Source organism: Salvia splendens, chromosome 1, assembly GCF_004379255.2.
Source record: "Salvia splendens isolate huo1 chromosome 1, SspV2, whole genome shotgun sequence".
In the NCBI taxonomy this organism is placed as follows: Eukaryota; Viridiplantae; Streptophyta; class Magnoliopsida; order Lamiales; family Lamiaceae; genus Salvia; species Salvia splendens.
The window spans coordinates 9,660,116-9,679,790 of NC_056032.1; the positions used below are offsets into that span (position 1 = coordinate 9,660,116).

The 19,675-nt window shown below is 37.7% G+C and overlaps 3 protein-coding genes and 1 non-coding gene across 4 annotated transcripts; 3 read left to right on the top strand and 1 right to left on the bottom strand.

The window, feature by feature from the left end:
- The first annotated feature begins 2,975 nt into the window (after positions 1-2,975).
- Positions 2,976-7,578, top strand: LOC121780562 (fatty acyl-CoA reductase 3-like). The gene is made up of 11 exons (XM_042178507.1): positions 2,976-3,140; positions 3,232-3,286; positions 4,244-4,292; positions 5,042-5,244; positions 5,385-5,485; positions 5,563-5,761; positions 5,885-6,046; positions 6,268-6,349; positions 6,863-7,147; positions 7,216-7,343; positions 7,422-7,578. Exons 1-11 carry the CDS (start codon positions 3,062-3,064, stop codon positions 7,576-7,578), a joined length of 1,500 nt encoding a protein of 499 aa, XP_042034441.1. The 5' UTR covers positions 2,976-3,061.
- A 1,201-nt stretch (positions 7,579-8,779) lies between these two features.
- Positions 8,780-10,592, top strand: LOC121795551 (60S acidic ribosomal protein P2A-like). Its single transcript, XM_042194092.1, has 4 exons — positions 8,780-8,935; positions 9,057-9,146; positions 10,069-10,298; positions 10,412-10,592. The coding sequence occupies exons 2-4, from the start codon at positions 9,059-9,061 to the stop codon at positions 10,436-10,438; spliced, it is 345 nt and encodes a 114-aa protein (XP_042050026.1). The 5' UTR covers positions 8,780-8,935; positions 9,057-9,058; the 3' UTR covers positions 10,439-10,592.
- Positions 10,593-12,065: 1,473 nt separating this feature from the next.
- Positions 12,066-13,489, top strand: LOC121781415. The gene is made up of 3 exons (XM_042179369.1): positions 12,066-12,622; positions 12,716-12,890; positions 12,950-13,489. Exons 1-3 carry the CDS (start codon positions 12,066-12,068, stop codon positions 13,487-13,489), a joined length of 1,272 nt encoding a protein of 423 aa, XP_042035303.1.
- A 2,509-nt stretch (positions 13,490-15,998) lies between these two features.
- Positions 15,999-16,070, bottom strand: TRNAG-UCC. The gene has a single exon. It is a non-coding gene; the product is annotated as a tRNA-Gly (tRNA).
- Between the last annotated feature and the right edge of the window lie 3,605 nt (positions 16,071-19,675).

A 19,675-nucleotide genomic window follows, 5' to 3' on the forward strand; every position in this document is an offset into this window, starting at 1 on the left:
CATCAAATTACATATTCGAAAAGTTTCTATTTTCATTTGGATGCTAATCGAATTAAAATTTATTCAAATTCAAATTCAAATTCAAATTCAAATGTATTCAAACCAAATTTATTAGTAATAGTATTTAACAATTGAAATTATTTACAAGTCTTCCTTAAGAAATATCTATGATTGTAGTGTGAGAATTGTGCGATCAGTGATTCAATGGATATAACTAAACAAAGGACACTGAAGTTGAGGTATCAACTGTTACTTAAGACATATCTGTAATTATTATTAGACTAAGGCTAAATGTGGTCCTAAATATATAACATTTTTATGATTTTGGTCATGAACATTACGTTTTGAATTATTCGGTTCCACACCTTTAAAAACGGGCTGGATTTAGTCCTTTTCGGACGGCTCCGTTTAAATTGACGGTCAACGGTTGTTTAAGCTATTTTGACTAAATTAAGGGCAAGATTAATTAGATTTTTTTCTTATGTTTGAAGTACAAATTCTCTCTCAACACAAAATCATCTTCTCTAATTGAAGGCTTGAAGCAAACACAGTGGATCCCTCCACCAGATCGCCGATAACCCAACTCACAAACTCATCTTCAAGCAGCGGCTCAAAGAGGAGGAGCTCATCCTCAACCACCTCTCCCTCAAGGAGACCCAAATCGACGCCACCCGCAAGGAGATCTCCCACCTCTACTGCATCTTCTTCTTCTTCCTCTTCCACTCCACCGCCCTCCTCATCCCCTTCTCCTCTGCCGCCGCACGCCCTAATCTCTGTCGCCCCTCCAGATTCCCCCCCCCCCCCCCCCCTCAGCTCCTTGCTCTTCTCCTTGGGTTTCATCTAGGCCATCCGGTACAAGACTGACTCCGAATCCCATCTCAAAGAAGAAATAAGGCCTGCAAAAAGCAGAGTCTCCTTCCTAGAATCCCCTTCTATATCGTGGTGGTCACGTGCATCCACCTCAGCAGCACCCCCTAGAACTCCAGCATGGCGGCGACAATCGCCACCCTCCTAAGTGATAGCACCCCCTCCCCTTGTATCTCTCTCTCTCTTGAACTCCATAGATTTCCCCAATCTCAGATTTAAATCTGCCCTTTTTCTATCCAAGAATCCTCTTTTATGAGAAGGAATTTTTAACATAAAAGGGAAGGGATTTTGTAGATAGAGAGAGAATGAGGGAAGATGATTCAAATTGGTTTTCGAAATGTAACGAAGAATTACCGTCGCCGGAGGATTTGTGCCGCTATCCCAATCCCTAAGAAAAAAATTAGAAAAAATTAGAAAAAAATTAAATATTTTAATCTAACCATAATCCAGTCAAAATAGCTTAGATGGCTGTTGACCGTTAATTTAAATGGAGCTGTCCGAAAAGGACTAAATTCAGCATGTTTTTAAATTTGTGGGACTAAATAATTCAAAAGGTAATGTTCATGACCAAAATCGTAAAATCGTCATATGTTTAGGCCACATTTGGAGCATTAGCAATGGGGCGCCCTAAGGCGCGCCCTATGCACCGCCACGTCATCATTTTTATCCTCCTACCTCCCACCTGCAGTGGGGCGCCCTAAGGCGTGCCCTATATGTTTTACTATTATTTAGTTAATTAATTTAAATGTTTTCAAATATATAATGCAAACTAATTAAAAAACACAACGAGTAGCTAAAAACCGGCGAAGACTGCATTGATTAACAAAAGTTACATGATTCAAGTTGGCTAATCTACGCAATTCCCAACTCCCGGCGCAACTCATCGATCAACCCCTGGAGGTATTCGGCTATGGCGGGGGTCCGTACACTTCTCGAGGGCCTTGTGCGTCTGCAACAACGTCCGCGCCATCGTGGCTCTTGCCAACCCCACATACGCGGCGGCCGTCTGGCTCGGGGTCGGGACCGGGAGCGGCGATTGGGTGGCGGCGGTCGAGGATGATGTCGCCGTCGCCTTCCCCTTGTTCTTCGCAGCCTTGACGCCTATGGGACGTCGGGAGGACATCGGTGTGCCGGAACTCTCCTCCTCCGTGTACGTCCGGTTGAGGTCCACCGGACGAGTTCTGCTTTCGCTGCTCGTGTAACCACCAGCGGCGGTGGTCTTCGTCCTCTTTGTCGCACGTGTGCAGAATCCCGCTTTGGAACTTCTGCTTGTCCCTCAAGAGCGCCCAGATGCCCAAATGCTTGAAGTCGCCGTACAGGGACTGATACGACAACAACGCTCTATCGCGCACGTCGCTCAAGCTCTCGCCGCTCCCCTGCTCCCTTGCGCACTTCTCGTACTCCGACGCAAACAGGTTGACTTGCTTCTTCACCTGATCCCAGTGCTTGCGGAACTGCTCCCGTTGGCGCTTGCACGTGCTCGGCGTGCCATCGTCCGCAGAGCCCACAATGGTGCCCGATGGCGCGGACGATAGGCCATCGTCCGCGCTTCTTCCGCGCCCGAAGCTTAGGGCGTGGGCGTAGGGCGTGCCATCGAGCGGGCATCCACAATGAAGCCATCGGGCTCGCCCGAGGATGATGGCACGCATCGGGCATTGTGGGTGCTCTTACTCTTATTATTACAGTGTGAAAATGTGTTGGAGAAAAATTTATCATCGTACGAGTAACATGCTGCCGCCTGCCACTTATTGGTTTATACACGTCAGAGTAGATTTGAACAAAAAAACACAGTTAAATAGGCCATCTGTATTGGTGGGGAATTAAGAATTTCATATAATATTGCACTACTAATTACTAAAACGCAAAGGAAAAGAAAAGAAAAGGAATAATAACTGTCCATGTAGGTACTTGTCGTGATTGTAGTAGCCGAACTGCATTGTATTTCTTAATTTCTTGAAATTTATTACTAGTATAAAAGATTAGATTTTGGCAGCATTTATTGGGTAGGTATACATATCAACTGTCGCAGCTACTATTAAAAGAGGCAAGACTTACATGTACAGCTTACCAAATCCTTAATCTTGGCATTAAATTGTTCAACTACGACTCTGTATATAAGGGAGCATCAATTTTCCATATTTGGCACCTCCAAATTTAATTCATTTCAAGCACTTGGTATTCTTTTTTTTTTGCAATGGAAGAAAGTAAAATTATCCAACATTTTGAGGGCAAGACCATTTTAATCACTGGTTCCACTGGCTTTCTAGCAAAGAGTACTCTCTCCCTCCCTCTAGATTATTCTCAATACTTCTTGATTCTAATGTTTCTCTTTTTTATTTGGCTTGGTGATTTAATTTGATTCAGTATTTCTTGAGAAGATTCTTCGGTTGCAACCTAATGTGAAGAAATTATATCTTCTAATGAGAGCATCTCCAATGGTCGGCGTCACCACCGGAGCGCCGATTTTTCGCCCACGCCGGTTTGACGCCGAACCATTGGAACCGGCGTGGGCGAAATCGGCGTCAAAATCGGCGTCGCCATGCCGATTCCCGCGCTGACGCCGGTTCCCACGCCGATCCTCACGGGCGCCATTGTGGCTCCCGGATCGGCGCCAAACCGGCGTCGGATTTAAATATTTTTTTTTTTTCCGCAAAACACAATATATACGCGCGTTGAACCTCATTTTCATTCGCACCACTTGTTTTAACGAGTACTCTCTCTCTACCTTACTTTCTGAGTTCCCAGGATGTCCATTCGGCATCCCCCCTCGGCAGGTCTACCGAGGAGCTCAAATTCTTCGCGCGCCAACAAACGCGCGCTCAAATGGTGAAGACCTTAGCCGACTTCCAAGCGGCGGTGGACCCCGAGGTGAAGGATTTTCTTCGCGTATTGCTCCAGAGCCAGCGTGAAGAACTGGAGGCGATGAGGAGGGACACCGGCGGGAATAGCCGCGGCGTAGGTGGCGACGGAGGCGGCGGCGACGGCAGTGAAGAAGCGTTGGGCGACGACGGAGACGAGGACGGCGGCGATGAGTGATTTTGTTTTACTTTTTTAAATTAATGTACTTTTTACTTTTTGTAATTTTTTTAAATTGTTGTACTTTTTTTTAAAAGTAATGTACTTTTTAAATTTTAATATTATTATTCGAATTTTCCGTATTTGTCTCGTAAATTAAATTATGTATGTTGATACAATTGTAAATTAAATTATATAATTGTTATTAGTGATGTGGATAGGTAGTGTGAAGGCTATTTGATGGCTATTTGATGTCCAGTTGATGTGGCAAGCTGATGTGGCAGGAGAATTGTAGTGCTGATGATGTGGCAGTGTGAAGGCTATTTGACGGCTATTTGACGTCCGCCAGCATTGGAGATGCTCTGAGAGCGAGCCATAAAATATCTGTCCAGCAACGTTTGGAAGAAGAGGTACGAAACCTTTGTTCAGAAGAAATATTTAATTGCAATAAGAGTTACCTGTATGCAGACATCAATTAAATACCTTTTCACCGAATACAAACTTCGATGCATGCAGTGCATGTATACAAGATCCTTTATTTTACTTACTAATGTATGTATTTGAAGTTTTTCATTATTATTTCCTTTAGACCATGATGCAAACTGCATATAAAAAATGACTGAACTAAAATTAGAAAATTAATAATAAGTAGAAAAAATGGTTAATTGTGCTTTTCGTCTTTTAAACGATGTTACAAAATGTTTGTCAGCGTCAACTTCTAGAACTGCATCAGATCAGTATTCATGCATGCACCATAAGTTTAGTTGTTCAAAATTTTATTAGTTTAGTTGGATTTGTAAAACTAGTATATAGGTTATTCTGTTTAATTGTTTTATTCATTAAGAAGTGAGATACGCTAACATGCGCTCTGCGTATACTAGGAGTAAGAGTTAATTAATCACCTTAATTAAAATTTATTCACTCTAATTAATGAAATTTAATGACGCGGAGTCTTTATCTTAAGAAAATAGGGCCTTCGATATGCCCCATCAACAAGTTAATATTACCAATGAAAATATTTTCAGAACTACACTATCATTACATAACTAGACTTCGATAGTTTTTGGAGACATCGTGTAAGAAGTTTTAAACCATTTCTCAAATTTAATTTCTATTATCTGTTAAGATAAATTTAATAATTTAGTTAAATTGTGTGTAGGTTGTGGGAACGGAGCTCTTCGGAGTTCTAAGAAAAGAACTTGGGGGAGATTTCGAGTCAATGATATCCTCAAAAGTTGTTGCAATATCGGGCGATGTTGGTTATGAAAATTTAGGTATAATTGATGTACAACTTCGACACCAAATGTGGCGAGAAATTGATGTTATTGTCAACTCAGCCGCAACTACCAAATTTGATGAGAGGTGCGTGGGATATTTTTAATAAATCGAATTTAATAACGGAATTTTTTAATTAATTAATTTTTTTAATAGTTGAGCTAACTTCCAATAGATACTAGATAGAGTAATAAACTTTGACTCTAGAGTATTATTTTGAAATATAGGTACGATATAGCATATGGAATCAATTCGTTGGGAGCCATGCATGTTCAAGACTTTGGCACTAAATGTTCGAAATTAGAGATGCTTCTTCACGTCTCCACGGGTTCGCTACCTTCCCAAAAATTCCCATTTTTGGCTATAAAAATATAAATGTACTAATTTAGTTTTGAATGCATGTAGCTTATGTGCATGGCACAAAGGTGGGATTGATGCCAGAAAAGCCTTTTCGAATGGGTGAAACACTTCCTGGCGCCAAAATACCATATTTAGATATAGAAGCTGAGAAGTCTGTAATTCAGGAAAGATTAAGGTTTCTTCAAATGCAAAAGTTGTCTGAAAAAGAAATCACTCGAGCTATGAAGGATTTCGGCATCGAAAGGTTTCTTTAATTTCATCTACTGGAACAAAAAAAAACTATCAATTTGACTTTTAAATTTCCAACCAATATTTGAACCCATGAACATATAATATTGAAAATTTGAATTTTGAATTGTATGAGCAGAGCAATGTTGCACGGGTGGCCTAATACATACGTATTCACAAAGGCAATGGGTGAAATGCTGTTGGAGAGATCTAACCAGAATTGCAATGTCGTTATAATTCGTCCCACTATTATTACAAGTACTTTCAAAGATCCATTTCATGGTTGGATCGAAGGTCTAAGGTACCATATACATGTACTTTTCCTGTATTTATATATCTCTATGAACTAGTAATTAGTATTATTTTAATCTAAGAGTCTATGACAGTTTAGCAGTATAATGAAATTGTGAGGATGTTTTTTATACTGCTCTTGAATTCGCATGTAGTTTTATACTATTATTAATTTTGTTCTCCTAACTCTGACTAGAGTTTTTTTTGTTGGTGACCAATATTTGACAACAGAACTTTGGATAGCATCTTCGTTGCTTATGGTAAAGGGAAGATCAAATTCTTCGTAGGTGACCCAGAGTCGGTAGTTGACTTGGTAAGATATATACAGTACTACTATAAAATAGTATAATAGTACTACTGCTTCACAAAAATGTTGTTTCTAAAACGAATTTTATTACCATAAAATTTATCTATTGCAGGGTATAATTTCCCTAGTAGTAACATGAGATCACATCATATCATATCATCATCCGAGTTTTACCTCCACGCCTAATGTCAATAATGACTAACAACTTAGTTAATTTTGTTTATTCTCATTGTTCTACATCAAAACTAACATATTCGAAATTATTATACTCCCTCCGTCCCTACAAATATAGACTAGTTTACCCTATTGGGTCTTCTCCAAAATTATACAAAGTCTAGATATGCAAAGTTTTTAAGCAATTACACATCATTAATAATGTGGACCCTACAACCCACTAACACTACTTTCTTACTTTACCAATCAATTGCACCTTATTAAAACCTGTATCATATACAAGTTTGTCTACTTTTTAGTGACAGAGAGAGTACTAACTATTATTGTTAAAAAAAATAATTACAGGTACCGGGTGACATGGTGGTAAACTGCATGATTGCAGCAATAGCAATAGCATCACATTCAAATTCAATTAGTGAAAAAGAGGGTATAAGAGTATACCAAATAGGCTCGTCGAGGCGTAATCCAGTGAAATACGATAAGCTAAGGTGGTTAATGCATCGTTATTTAAATAATAATCCATTGAGTGATAGCTGCGGGAAACCTGTCAAAATTGGCCCTCCAATTATTATGAATACAATGACCAGCTTTCACAACTATATTTCTTTCCACTATTTGCCATTTGTACAGGTTAGTTATTTCATTTATTTATTATTTTTTACACATAATTAACTAATTATATATGTGTGGTTTTTCAGATGCTTGGACTGGCAAACATGATATGTTGCAACCTTTTTGAAAGTTCATACACCAATGCAAAACGAAGAATCAATCATGCCATGCGACTAGCTGATCTATACAAGCCTTATTTGTTTTCACAAGCAATGTATGTATTCTTCATAAATCCAAATCTCTATTTTTTTGTACTTAGAATTTTAATCACATGTTTATGTTTTATTGGCAGCTTTGATGACAGTAACACTGAGACTTTACGAATGAGAATGAGAGGAAGCAAAATCGACACAGAATTGTTCAACTTTGATCCCAAGTGCATTATGTGGGATGACTACATTTTGAACACACATTTTCTAGGAATAGCCAAATATGTCTTGAACTGCTAGTTGTGTGATTATATATGCATTACACTCTCAACTTGGACAATTTGTATCATTGTTTTCATGTAAGGATAAGTGAATGATATTTTTATTATTTTGGGCTAATACTCCATTTTTAACATGAAAATGATCCACACACCTCACTATTGGTACTATATGTATCTCAAACCATCAATTTTATCCTTTTATTTAAGACACGTTAGTTTTTTCTTGGATGGAACTATTAGCGAGGTTGAAGGATTGGATACAGAAACAAAGCTTGCAAAAGCATGCTACTGACTTGGTTGCAGTGGCAAATCCAAGAATTTCAGATATCAGATCTATTTTTCTTCTATTATATTAATAAAAAATTCATTAAATAACTTTATTGTAGATTAAAATGAATTATTTTAATTTCTAGTGTCACTACTTAAAAAAAGTCACTATATAAAATGGAGAATTATATTTACTTAAGCTAACCCAAAGTTTGAATTATTTCAAGAAACAGAAAAAAACAAAAACAAAATGTGTAATATTTTATATGATTTCAAATATGATTATAAAATAAGAGCCATAAATAATAAAGATATGATGTGCCTCGCAATCAGATCAAAGCTGCACATTTAGTTGAGCATTGCTCGTGCACTGGATCATTTGTTTGCAAGAAAGAGTCAGCTGAATGTTAGGATTGTCGACTGCAACATTAGTGCAGTAAAATGCAGATATTCCAGAATGTGGTAGTGGATCACAAAATTTTCAGCTCATCCAAGTCAAATGGCTGTGATCTGAACATTCCTATATACGCTTTGGAAGAAATTTGAAGAGAATTAATCCGATACTCTGCTTGGAAGCTCAGGTTTGATTTAGATGAATACAACTTGTGTATAAAAATGTCATTTAGCATTGTTGAGGATAGAATAGGATAGATATTATTTCGATTTTAATTGTGTATAGAAATGCCTTTTAACACGCTTGTCAGTCTTATGAATGTAAAAGCATCATATTGTAGTAACTTTGTGCCTGTATAATAGTAATGCATAAAATATTGGTGTATACTCCAACAATAAACCATTACCATATTGTACAAGTTTTAGAATTACTAATAAAAAATAGCATTATAGTAGTAGCGTGGTGTGTCATTTATAAATTTATGGAGTAATCCAGAATTGAAGCACCCGTCCCAAAATGACAAGGCTTTAGAACTACTAAGAGAGAATAATCCCAAACTATCGGCCCAAAACATAAGCCCAATCAACCTGAACCCTAAACATCAAATAACTATCATCGTCTATATAACACAAGCCTGACGTCGGAACTCAAAACCCTAGCTCTACCTCTGAATCTCTGATCCACGCCTCCACCGTCCCGCCCTCAAAATCTCCAGGTAATTCTCATAATTAATCTTCTTCAGTTTAATTTCGATCCTTTTCTTGCTTCAGTGTATATGTATTTTCTTCCTTTGGGATTCCAAGCAATAATTTTCATCTTGTTTGTGATTCTGATAGATATGAAGGTTGTAGCAGCTTACTTGTTGGCTGTGTTGGGTGGCAAAGCCTCCCCCTCCGCCGATGATATTTCCGACATCCTCGGCTCAGGTTGATTTCTACTCTCTTCGTATACATATTTCTCTTTCCTGCAACTCTACTTTCTGGTTCAACCACCGAGTTTCTGAAAAATACTCGTATTTTCCCCACAAAATTACCTATTTACTCCTGGAGTCCTGGAATTGTTTATATTTACATGGCATCTTCGTCTGTTATAGATTTTGGATCTTGTGTTCTTAGCTGTAGATTTTGGAGCTTGTGTTCTTAGCTGTATACTCCCTCCGTCCCAAGGAAGATGACCCCTTCCTAGAACGGCATGAGATTATATGCCGTTTTATTTTGTTTGTTAGGTAGAGAGAGTAAATAAAGTAGAGATCAATGGGTTTCCATTTTCAGTAATGGGTCATCTTGGGTGAGAAACTAAAAAAGAAAGTGGGTCATCTTCAGTGGGACTGAGGGAGTAGATTTTTGTGACAGACTAGATTGACGATTACTCCTCTAATAGCCTAATAGGGGCGTTGTTGAGTTGGAATAGTTTCGTTTGTTCTATTTGCATTCATTAAGGATTCAAGGCATTCAAGGTTTACCGTTCCTTTAAACATTTAAATATAAAATTCCTCCGCAATTTCTCCGTACTAATTGTTGAACGTGTGGTCTCTAAGTAAAAACCATTGATGTGAATCATGATTGTTGCTCACTTTTAATATGGCTATCCTTGTGTATGTCAAGTTGTTCATATTGGGTGAGTGGTGTGGTTATGAAGCCTTCAATGTTTCAGATGTTCTGTTTATGAATTCTGGAGATTTGCACTTGCCAATTAACATTTGTAAACAAAAGCAGTATCAGTACTTATAAAATTGGTATGGGATGTTGTCATTTTTGAAACATTTTTCAAAGAATGGATTTGGGGACTGTGTTAGATGTTGTGTTCCATTTATTGGGATGCTGTAATTATCTATTATTTTTGTTTTAGTTGGAGCTGAGTTTGATCAGGAGAGAGTTGAATTGCTTCTATCCCAAGTTGCCGGCAAAGATATCACTGAGCTGATTGCAGCTGGAAGGGAGAAATTGGCATCTGTACCTTCAGGAGGTGGTGCAATTGCTGTGTCGGCATCATCTGGGGGAGGTGGTGGTGCAGCACCTGCTGCAGCTGCTGAGTCCAAGAAGGAAGAGAAAGTGGAAGAGAAGGAGGAATCTGATGATGTAAGCTGCAAAAACTTGTTAACTTTTTCCAACTACATGGATACATATGGATTCCTTGTTTGCAACTTGCTGGAATTTTCATTCTTGACTAATTTTTACTATTTCTTTTGCAGGATATGGGTTTTGGTCTCTTCGATTAAGAAATTTGCAAACGAAATGCTATGCCAATTATCAGTCTTTTAACTTGTAGTAGAATATGTATTGTTTATGGTTTCGTTTGTTGGAGAAGATTTTGTTTACTTGAAAGAACCAGTTTCACAAGGAAAATATTATACTCTCTATTTTGAATTTCAATTGTTTTTGAATCAATGTACTATGATTCGTATTGGTTCACTTAAAAAGGTGAATATAAAACATATTTACGACCTTAAAAGTAACTGCCCATGCCCTTATTAACTTGGTTTGAAGGAATGGCTTCGCAAATTGAACATAAGTAAATTGTAGGCTTGTATTGTGGTTTGTTGTCATGTAGCTCTCGGCAATTTTAGTTAAATAAATTCATCATCAATGGAGATGTTTTTGTAAAGTTGTCCAATTTGTCAAGTAAATTCCATGTATAAATGAGCTTTCACATGTCTGAACTTATATATTTTGTTATTTTTGTTACGTAATTGTCGTTTATTTTCATTGTTATGATATTAGTTTATGTCATTATTAAACCAAGTTTGTATGTGTTTCCTTCAATAAAACATGGTATTTCAAATCATAAAAAGGGGTCATTTTCGGAGGTAATTCAATTCATTTTTAATTTTGGTCAGCTGGAGACCTTTTTTTTGGGTTTAACCATAGGTGTACCGAATCCGCCTTTAGCAGAATTTGACTACTCCTGCTCATCCGGAGAGATTTTTTAATCAAACAAATATAGAGAATCACGATAAAGAAATAAAGGGCGCTTTAGAACAAAATGATTCATTCCAAAGTTATACTCCTAGCGTTTATCCATTATACCAACCAACATGCCACCATCCATAAAAAATAATACTCCCTCCGTCCCCCAAAATTCGTCCCGGTTTGACCGGGCACGGGTTTTAAGGAGTTATTTGACTTTGTATTAAATGAAGGAGTGTAGTGGAGTTTGGGTCCCACATGGATGTATTTCTTTTATTGTTATTTACATGAGGGGTGATTAAATAATTATTGTGTTTAACTAATTATTGTTATGAAATGATTAATGCGAAATTAACTTGGTTAAATAATTAATGTGATTAATTAATTGTGTGCTTACAAAAGTAATGTGCTTAAAAAATCTGTGATTGCGTAGAAGTAATGCGAAATGAAATTGTGATTACTTAATGTTGTGATTAATTAATGTTGTGATTAAAACTGTAATTACATAAGTATTGTGATAAATTAATGTGGTGATTACAAAATTAATGTGATTAAAAGGCTTAATACGAAAATTACTGTGGTTAAATAAGTAATGTGATTAACAATGAAATTTTTGGGGATATCACCCTGCAAATGTGTAAGCATCCAGTGAAGTGAAAATTCTTCAAAAACACACAAATATGGCTCACATACATTCAACCATGTATCTGTATTTCCAAATTATAGGGCTAGCACCCTATTCCATACATGTTGAGAGGCCATACCTCAACTACCTACTCCAAAGAGGGAAAATCAATTGAAACTAATGGAGGGAACACAATTTACAACACACAATATTGGAGGGAATTTCAAGCTACACATAGCTATAATAGGAGTACATCTAACTACAATTTCACAATTTTTGAACTAGTGCCCTCAGAAAATTTTCATCACTGGGCTATGGAGGAGGAGCCTGCTGGAAGAGACTCTCGTATAATACCAACCAGCAAAAAAAATCTGCTAGCTCAGACACTGCTGCAATGGAGCAAGGCAGGAGTAGTACCACATGGAGCTATTCAAAAGGCAGCAACACAGTTTGGTGTTAGCAGGAAGACAGCCCAGAGAATTTGGGCAGAAGCAAAACTCCAAATTCAGAGTGGAGTACCTGTCAACATAAGAGGCAGAGTTAAGGGATATGAGCACAAAGACAAATTCCAGCTTGATGCTGCAAAGGTAAGAGAGCTGTCAGTTCTTGAGAGATCTAACATTCGTAAGCTTGCTTATAAACTTAATGTAAGCAAGAGCACAGTTGGTAGGTTTGTGAAAAAACAACACCTAAGGCCACACACAAATGCCATTAAGCCTATACTTACCTCTTCAAACAAAGTGGCCAGAATTAGATGGAGTCTAAGCCATATTCAACCACTCATAGCCAATGGTATGCTAAAATATCACCCAATGCACAATGTGGTGCACATAGATGAAAAATGGTTTTACATGACTAAGACTTCAGAAAGGTACTACCTGCTGCCAGGTGAAACAGAGCCATACAGAGCATGTAAGTCAAAGAGGTTCATCACAAAGGTAATGTTTATGTGTGCTGTGTGTAGGCCACATTTTGCAGAAAATGGAGAAGTCATTTTTGATGGAAAAATAGGCATATTTCCATTCACAACTATGGAGCCAGCAAAGAGGAAGTCCAAGAACAGACCAAGAGGCACTATGGAGACAAAGCCAATTCAATCAGTTAACAAGGAAGTAATGAGAGCATGCCTAATTGAGAAGGTACACTTTCTGTTTTCCTTAAGTATACATTCACATAGTAACAGATTGTATATGTGTAGATCATACCAGCAATCAAGGCAAAATGGCCACATAATGTGAGCAAGGAGATTTTCATACAACAAGACAATGCCAAGCCTCATATACACCACAATGATGCTGACTTTCTAGCAGTAGCATCCACAGATGGGTTCAAGTTTCACATCAGGTGCCAACCTCCACAATCCCCAGATTGCAATGTGTTGGATTTGGGATATTTTAGAGCAATCCAATCTCTACAAGATGATAAGGTGGCTAAGGGAGTGGATGAGTTGTTGAGGAATGTGCATAGCTCCTTTGATGAACTTAGCCCATACACACTCAATAATGTTTTCCTTACTCTACAAGGTTGTCTAACTGAGATTCTTAAGGTGCAAGGGTGCAATGGATACAAGACCCCACACATGAATAAAGAGAGGCTAACAAGGATGGGGACACTGCCACAAGCTTTAGAGGTTGAAGAAGGAGTTGTTAAGGCTGCTGTGGCATACCTCCAACTGCCAGAGCATGATGTGAGTACAAATTATGACATCTCAGGTGTCACAGCAGCTGTGGGCTTCTAGTTAATCATGTAGGAAGCATATTTTTTGTCAGTTGGTTGAGTAAGCCTCAGAATTAGGTGTGGCTTATGCTATTCAACTGTTTTTGTCATTTTGTAAAGCCTCCAAACCAATACAGGGGTGGCTTTTAAAATCCTAATCCCTCAGAAAAGTTTCATCATAGGGCAGCCTCCAAACCTGTATAGGGGTGGCTCCTAAGGCAAAATGTCACACATTACAACCTCCTAACCATATAACAGGGGTGACTTGTAATGTGCAAGTGTTTATATCATGAATGTGTATGGTTTTTAAGCTTTAGCCCTCAGATAGCATGTGTGAATCATGGACAGATAAGCCTCCTAACCATAGAACAGGGGTGGCTTATTAATAAGAACAACTCAGCAACAATCAACACAAACAAAATCATCATAGGGACCACACAAGCATCAGCAAACCATAAAGCATCATAACACAGAACACATCAGCCACAGCAAACATGCAAAAGCCTCAGTATGAGCAACACAAGCAGCATAACCATTAATCACAACCAACAACAGTAGCATCATGCATCAACCATGGCATCCAACCCCACAGCCTCCAGTGTACAGCACAACCAGAAACCATAATTCAATCCAAAACCCCAGCCTCCAAAACCATCAATACCCACAACAGCAAGCCTCCAAAGCCATTTTTAGAAACCCTAAATCAACTCAAACCCCCAGCCTCCGACCCCATCTGAACCCCCAGCCTCCAAACCCCAAATCCATCAGCCTCCAAACCCTAAAAAAGCCCCCTGCCTCCAACCCCATCTCAGCCTCCAAAACAAATCATTAGCCGAAATATATGAAATTGAGGGACAACATACTTAGATTAGATCCAAAAACTTAGGCAGCAAGATCGCAAATATTTCTCTCTCAACAGCCGAATACACGATGGGGGAAGCTTGAGGTAAGATGTCAGAGTTGGATGGTGGTGGTGGTGGACCGTAGTAGGGGGTGGCTGGGGGGTGGATCGTAATAGGGGGTGGCTGGGGCGGAGGTGGACCGTAGTATGGGCTTTCAGAGCCATAGGACACAAACATCTCAGGTGGGGGGAGGTTCTCCGGTTCCGTTTCGGGGACAACGGTGTCGGTAAAGGTACCGGTGTGATAGGGGGCGACAATGGGGGGGTATGAAGGCCACAGATGCTCTGGCGTGTCTGGGACGACGATGTCGTCCAGATCGTCGGCCGACAACCCATCCCAGGAGTCGGGATCTCCACCCTCCTCACCAAAATTAGGGTTTCCATGAGACATTAGGACGGAGGCGAAGTTGAGAGAAAATTAGGGTTTTCAATCGGGGCTATAACACAGAATGAATGTCGATGATTTAAATTAGGGAGGCAATGGAGGTGGTTGCGTAGCATTGATGAAGGAGGCGGTGGGGTGGTTGTGCATTGATTAAAGAGGCAGTGGGTGGTTGTGTAGAGTGAAGGAAGCGGTGGAGTAATGAGGGAGACGAAAGGGTTGAATGCAAAATGCATTCACCCGATTGAAGTGGGAAAGGGCCAAAAATGCAAATAACAATAATGTGGAGGAGTTAATAGATATGTCCATTTTTAGTAAGTTTGAAGTGGGACAAATTTTCAGGGACGGACCGAAATGGTAAGTTGGGACAAATTTTCAGGGACGGAGGGAGTATTATTTTGTCATTTTGAAATATCCACATAAAATAATCTCATTTTTTAAAAATAGAAAGTTTCACTCTCATAACTTATTAACTTTTTCTCTCATCTCTTACTTTATCTTTCGTGTCGTCCACAATGGAACTATTTGTTTTTATGGACGGGGGAGTATTGTTTGTAATGGATGTTGGATACCAAATCATCTAATCCTAAACATCCTCCTTAATTTTTATTTTTCTTAAACAAATTGCTTAACCGATTTTGTCATTGCATATATCCTTTGATGCCCTAAATATGATTTGAAAATCTAAATCTACCAAGTACAGTCCCATTTATAAGCCATCAGATTTGAAAATCAATGGTTGGGAAGTTGGGATTTGATTTTGCGAACGGCAATATGATTAAATTTGTGGAGTTATTTTTGACTTCTTGGAAATTGGTAGGATTCGTATCCCATGATCCATGCGATTCATCCTCCATAAAAAATCGAAACTACTCCTCATCTTCCTCACTCTCTCTAGTTTGACACTCTTCACAGATTTTTCCTCTTGAAAACTCTAGGTCGACTTCTTGATGCGGTACAGATATTACATTCCATGGCACGGTCTTAATATTAAATAGAAGAATCCTAGGTCGACAAATTTTCAAGCCAAAAGATCTCACAAATATATAGGAGTAGTACTTTTCCTTCTATTCTTCTTCGAAATGACGAGGGTAAAAAGAGAAAGCAAGTTGTCTTGGATGAAAAAATGTATGCCAATTTCTGTTCTTTGATGTCCATTTTACATCAAATATATAATTGGATTGATAATTCAACGAAATCAGAGCTCTTAAAATACCAAAAACCAAAAAACAAACACCAATCAACATTTGCGTTTGCCGGGAGTCGAACCCGGGTCTATTGCTTGGAAGGCAATTATCCTAACCGTTGGACTACAAACGCTGCATGTTTTAATTTGATTTTTCTTCTATAGGATTACAAAATAAAAAGTGCTAGTACAATTCATTCACTGGCGATCAAAACATGCAAAACTCGAAATGATAATTAAGGAGTTCTTTTCAATGTGAAAAATAGTCGTCTTCGGACACTCATTCAACGGGTCTCCGTGGGAAAATTTTATCTTTTGTTTCTCATTATAAATAACGAACCTAATGTGTTCTCATCCGAAGGTACCACCACTAAAAACTTATCTTTTAGGAACAAAAAAATTGAGACAGTACTACTATCGTTTAGAAATTTTTAAAAACAACTATAATTTAGGACAATAGAAAGCGTCCCTAAGTTGATGGCACATTATCTTAATCCTTCGCTTTTTTTAGGACCCTTCTATTTGTGTTCCCTAATTTTAGTTGAGACACTAACAATAAAGATACTTTACGAAGCGTTGGTGGTATAATTAGGCACACAAATTAGGTGTAGATTTAAATAAATTACTACCAGTACTCCATCCGTCCCAAGGAAGATGACCCCTTCCTTGGGTGGCACAAGATTTTATGTAGCTTTATTTTATGTGTTAAGTGGAGAGAATAAAGTATGAGTGTATAAATAAAATAAAGATAAAAGGAGTTTTTATTTTGTAGTAGTAAGAGTCATTTTAGTTGGAACAAACAAAAATAGAAAGTGTGTCATCTTTGATGGGACGGAGAGAGTATTAACTTATTGCTAGTCTAGACGAAGCGGATAAATAAAGCCCAATAGTATTCATCAGAATTAATGTAAGGACCAACGTCTGAGTTCTTCTTTCCGACTCCGGCCGGCTGCGCCACCTCCGTCTTTGTGAGGTAATTATATTCTATTTTTTTAGTAATCCATACAGCGTTATGATTTGGTTTGCATAATGTCTATGATTTTCGTGATATTTACCCTCTTTTATTCTATGTCGACTATGCACGTTAGTGGAAGTGGATGGGTTGAAATTCAGGCATTCAATTTTCTTACTCTATTAAAGAAGATCAGAGATATTATGCACATTTTTTTATAACAGTGATTTTAGATATGGAACTGGAATGCATGCTTGTCCTTCATTAGAGTCACATTTGCTGCGACCGTAAATTATATGTCTCCAATCGATATATAATGATTGATTTGAAGGGGATATTTAGTTATTAAAATTGGTGTGCAAACTATACCTCATTAAGATAGTAGTAGAAAACAATTGTTTGTCATCAACTTGATTTCCATAATATTAGGTACAGAACAAAACTTGAGTACTCCCAGATAATTATGAAAATAATTATGGGTTTATATATTAATTAAAGAAATCAAGTAGTAGTATTAAATAAAATTTAACCTGTGTTGTAAACCGCGCGCATGTTGGGGTTGGTGTGCCACATAGTTCGAATTTACCGTAAGTAGGGAGCACCCAACACAGGCATTGTGCTTTGGTACAGGAGGGGTGGTGTGGATTACTAATACGTAAGTTGGATGAAGAACGTATATGCTTATACCATATAGTTGCTGAAAGATCATTGTTGTTTAGGTGAGGAGGGAGATATTGGTGAGGAGAAACAGTCAGGTTTATGACAACAGTGGATGAAGATGAATGATGCGACACGTGGGCCATCACTATGGTTTCAACCACCCTCAAATCGTCAAATCTTGGACCAAACCTTCCTTATGCATGCATAGCTTTACGTTGAAAAAGGAAAATAATCCACAAAATTGCTATACCATCTCAATTTTTATGCTACTGACTAAGTTTTGGAGATAGCTAAGTTTCATCGTTTTGGCGCATGAAGACATTCACAACCAGTGATCTATGTCAAAGGGGTACAATTTTATCCCAATTTTTCAATTGTATTTTTAGTTATCAACTACGGATTTGGATCCCATGCTGTGGTAAAATGCACAGCAGGGGATGCTGTGCACATCACCAGTATTGATTGGAATTCAAAAAATTGTATAACTTCATAAAAACAAATGGAGGGTGATGATGTGCACAACAGGGGATCCAAGTCTTATGAACTACTCTATCCGTCTTGCATAAAGAAGTCGGACTCACACTCTATTAAGGTTTTCATGATTGTGTGTTTACCCTTTTTGGAACTGTATAAAATGATTCTATAATCAATTCCCACACTTAAAATCTAAAATTGTAGAATGGCAGAGCAACTAGGTGAGGGATGCAGCTCCGAGAATAGCACGACGTCATAATTTAAAACAAGGCCGGCGGTGGGTCGGAAGTATTAATTTCAAGTATGTAAATATGCAACTCTCTAATTTTGTTCTTTGTTTTTTCTATCAAAATTGTTCGTTTGACCTACAGTCATACGGCCGGCATTAATTGTCGTCATTTGGAAAGCGAGAAAGCAGAATAATAAATCATGTAATAAATACAACACCGAATTGGGATTCTCATTCTCATAAGTAAAGGAATTATACTTTATTTTGTGCCGTTAAACTCAAATGTGACAACCACGTCTTGCAAGGCAATTTTAGCCAACCTGTATTCCTTCTAGAAGGTCTTACTATATCTTACCGTAAATATACCCCTTAAGCTCAACAGAATCTTCCAAATTATTAATTATATACTATATTTATATACACATGATTAAGGCTAGCTAGGTGTAAAAGTGATTGCACCGAAAAAACAATTGAAAATGATATAATTAAGTTTCGTGGTATGAATGAATGCTTCCTCAATCTAGCTGTGTAAATCGTGATATTGTCCAAATAAAAATTATAATCAACATAAAATAACGCAAACGATATTCTTATGGTGATTCTGGAGTTCTGTATATATGTGCATATTGAAGTCAATTATCAAAACATTTGGAGATATTACTCCAAAAAAACACTACCGTAGATTCTCACAACATAATTATATGAAAAAGATCATATCAAATTGCAAAAAGAAAATAAAAATGACTGTGATTTCAATCGATTTATAAATAAGATATAACCAAATGTATTATTAAATGAATACGATTCAATTCGGCCGCGACACTGTATTGGCTTAACAACACCCAGACAAATAAATATTGTCACTCCGGCACTCCCTACAGTTAACGTTATTTAAAATTTGAAGGTGAATATTATAATAGTAATGCAACTAATTATTTGTACAATAAACTATCGCGGGATCCATTTTCCAATACCTAATCATATTAAATCCTTTATAAAACTCAGCCCATGTGACTACCACAAAATCTGGAATATGATCTCTTAATTATATATATATATATAGTTTTATGATATAGTATATTATTAGTTTATCAGAATATTAGTTACAAGTTAATCATTTGACCATAAACACGCTTTAAGCATACTCTTACATTACTTTGAACGTTTCTATGTTATTTAAAATATGTTAACAAATTAAGTAGTTCGTTCCAGGAAAGAGGTGACTTGGCACTCTTTTTAAAATACTACTACTATGAGATGTAAAGATATTATCTTTAATTCTTTAAAAGCACTAACACGTTTTAAACGAAATTAATATCAATTAATTCGTTGTAGATATTTACCCACCATTTGACATTTTGTGAATTTGGACGAATCATAAAAGGTTCCCCTCACATCTGTAAATGCGAACTCATTAACTACTT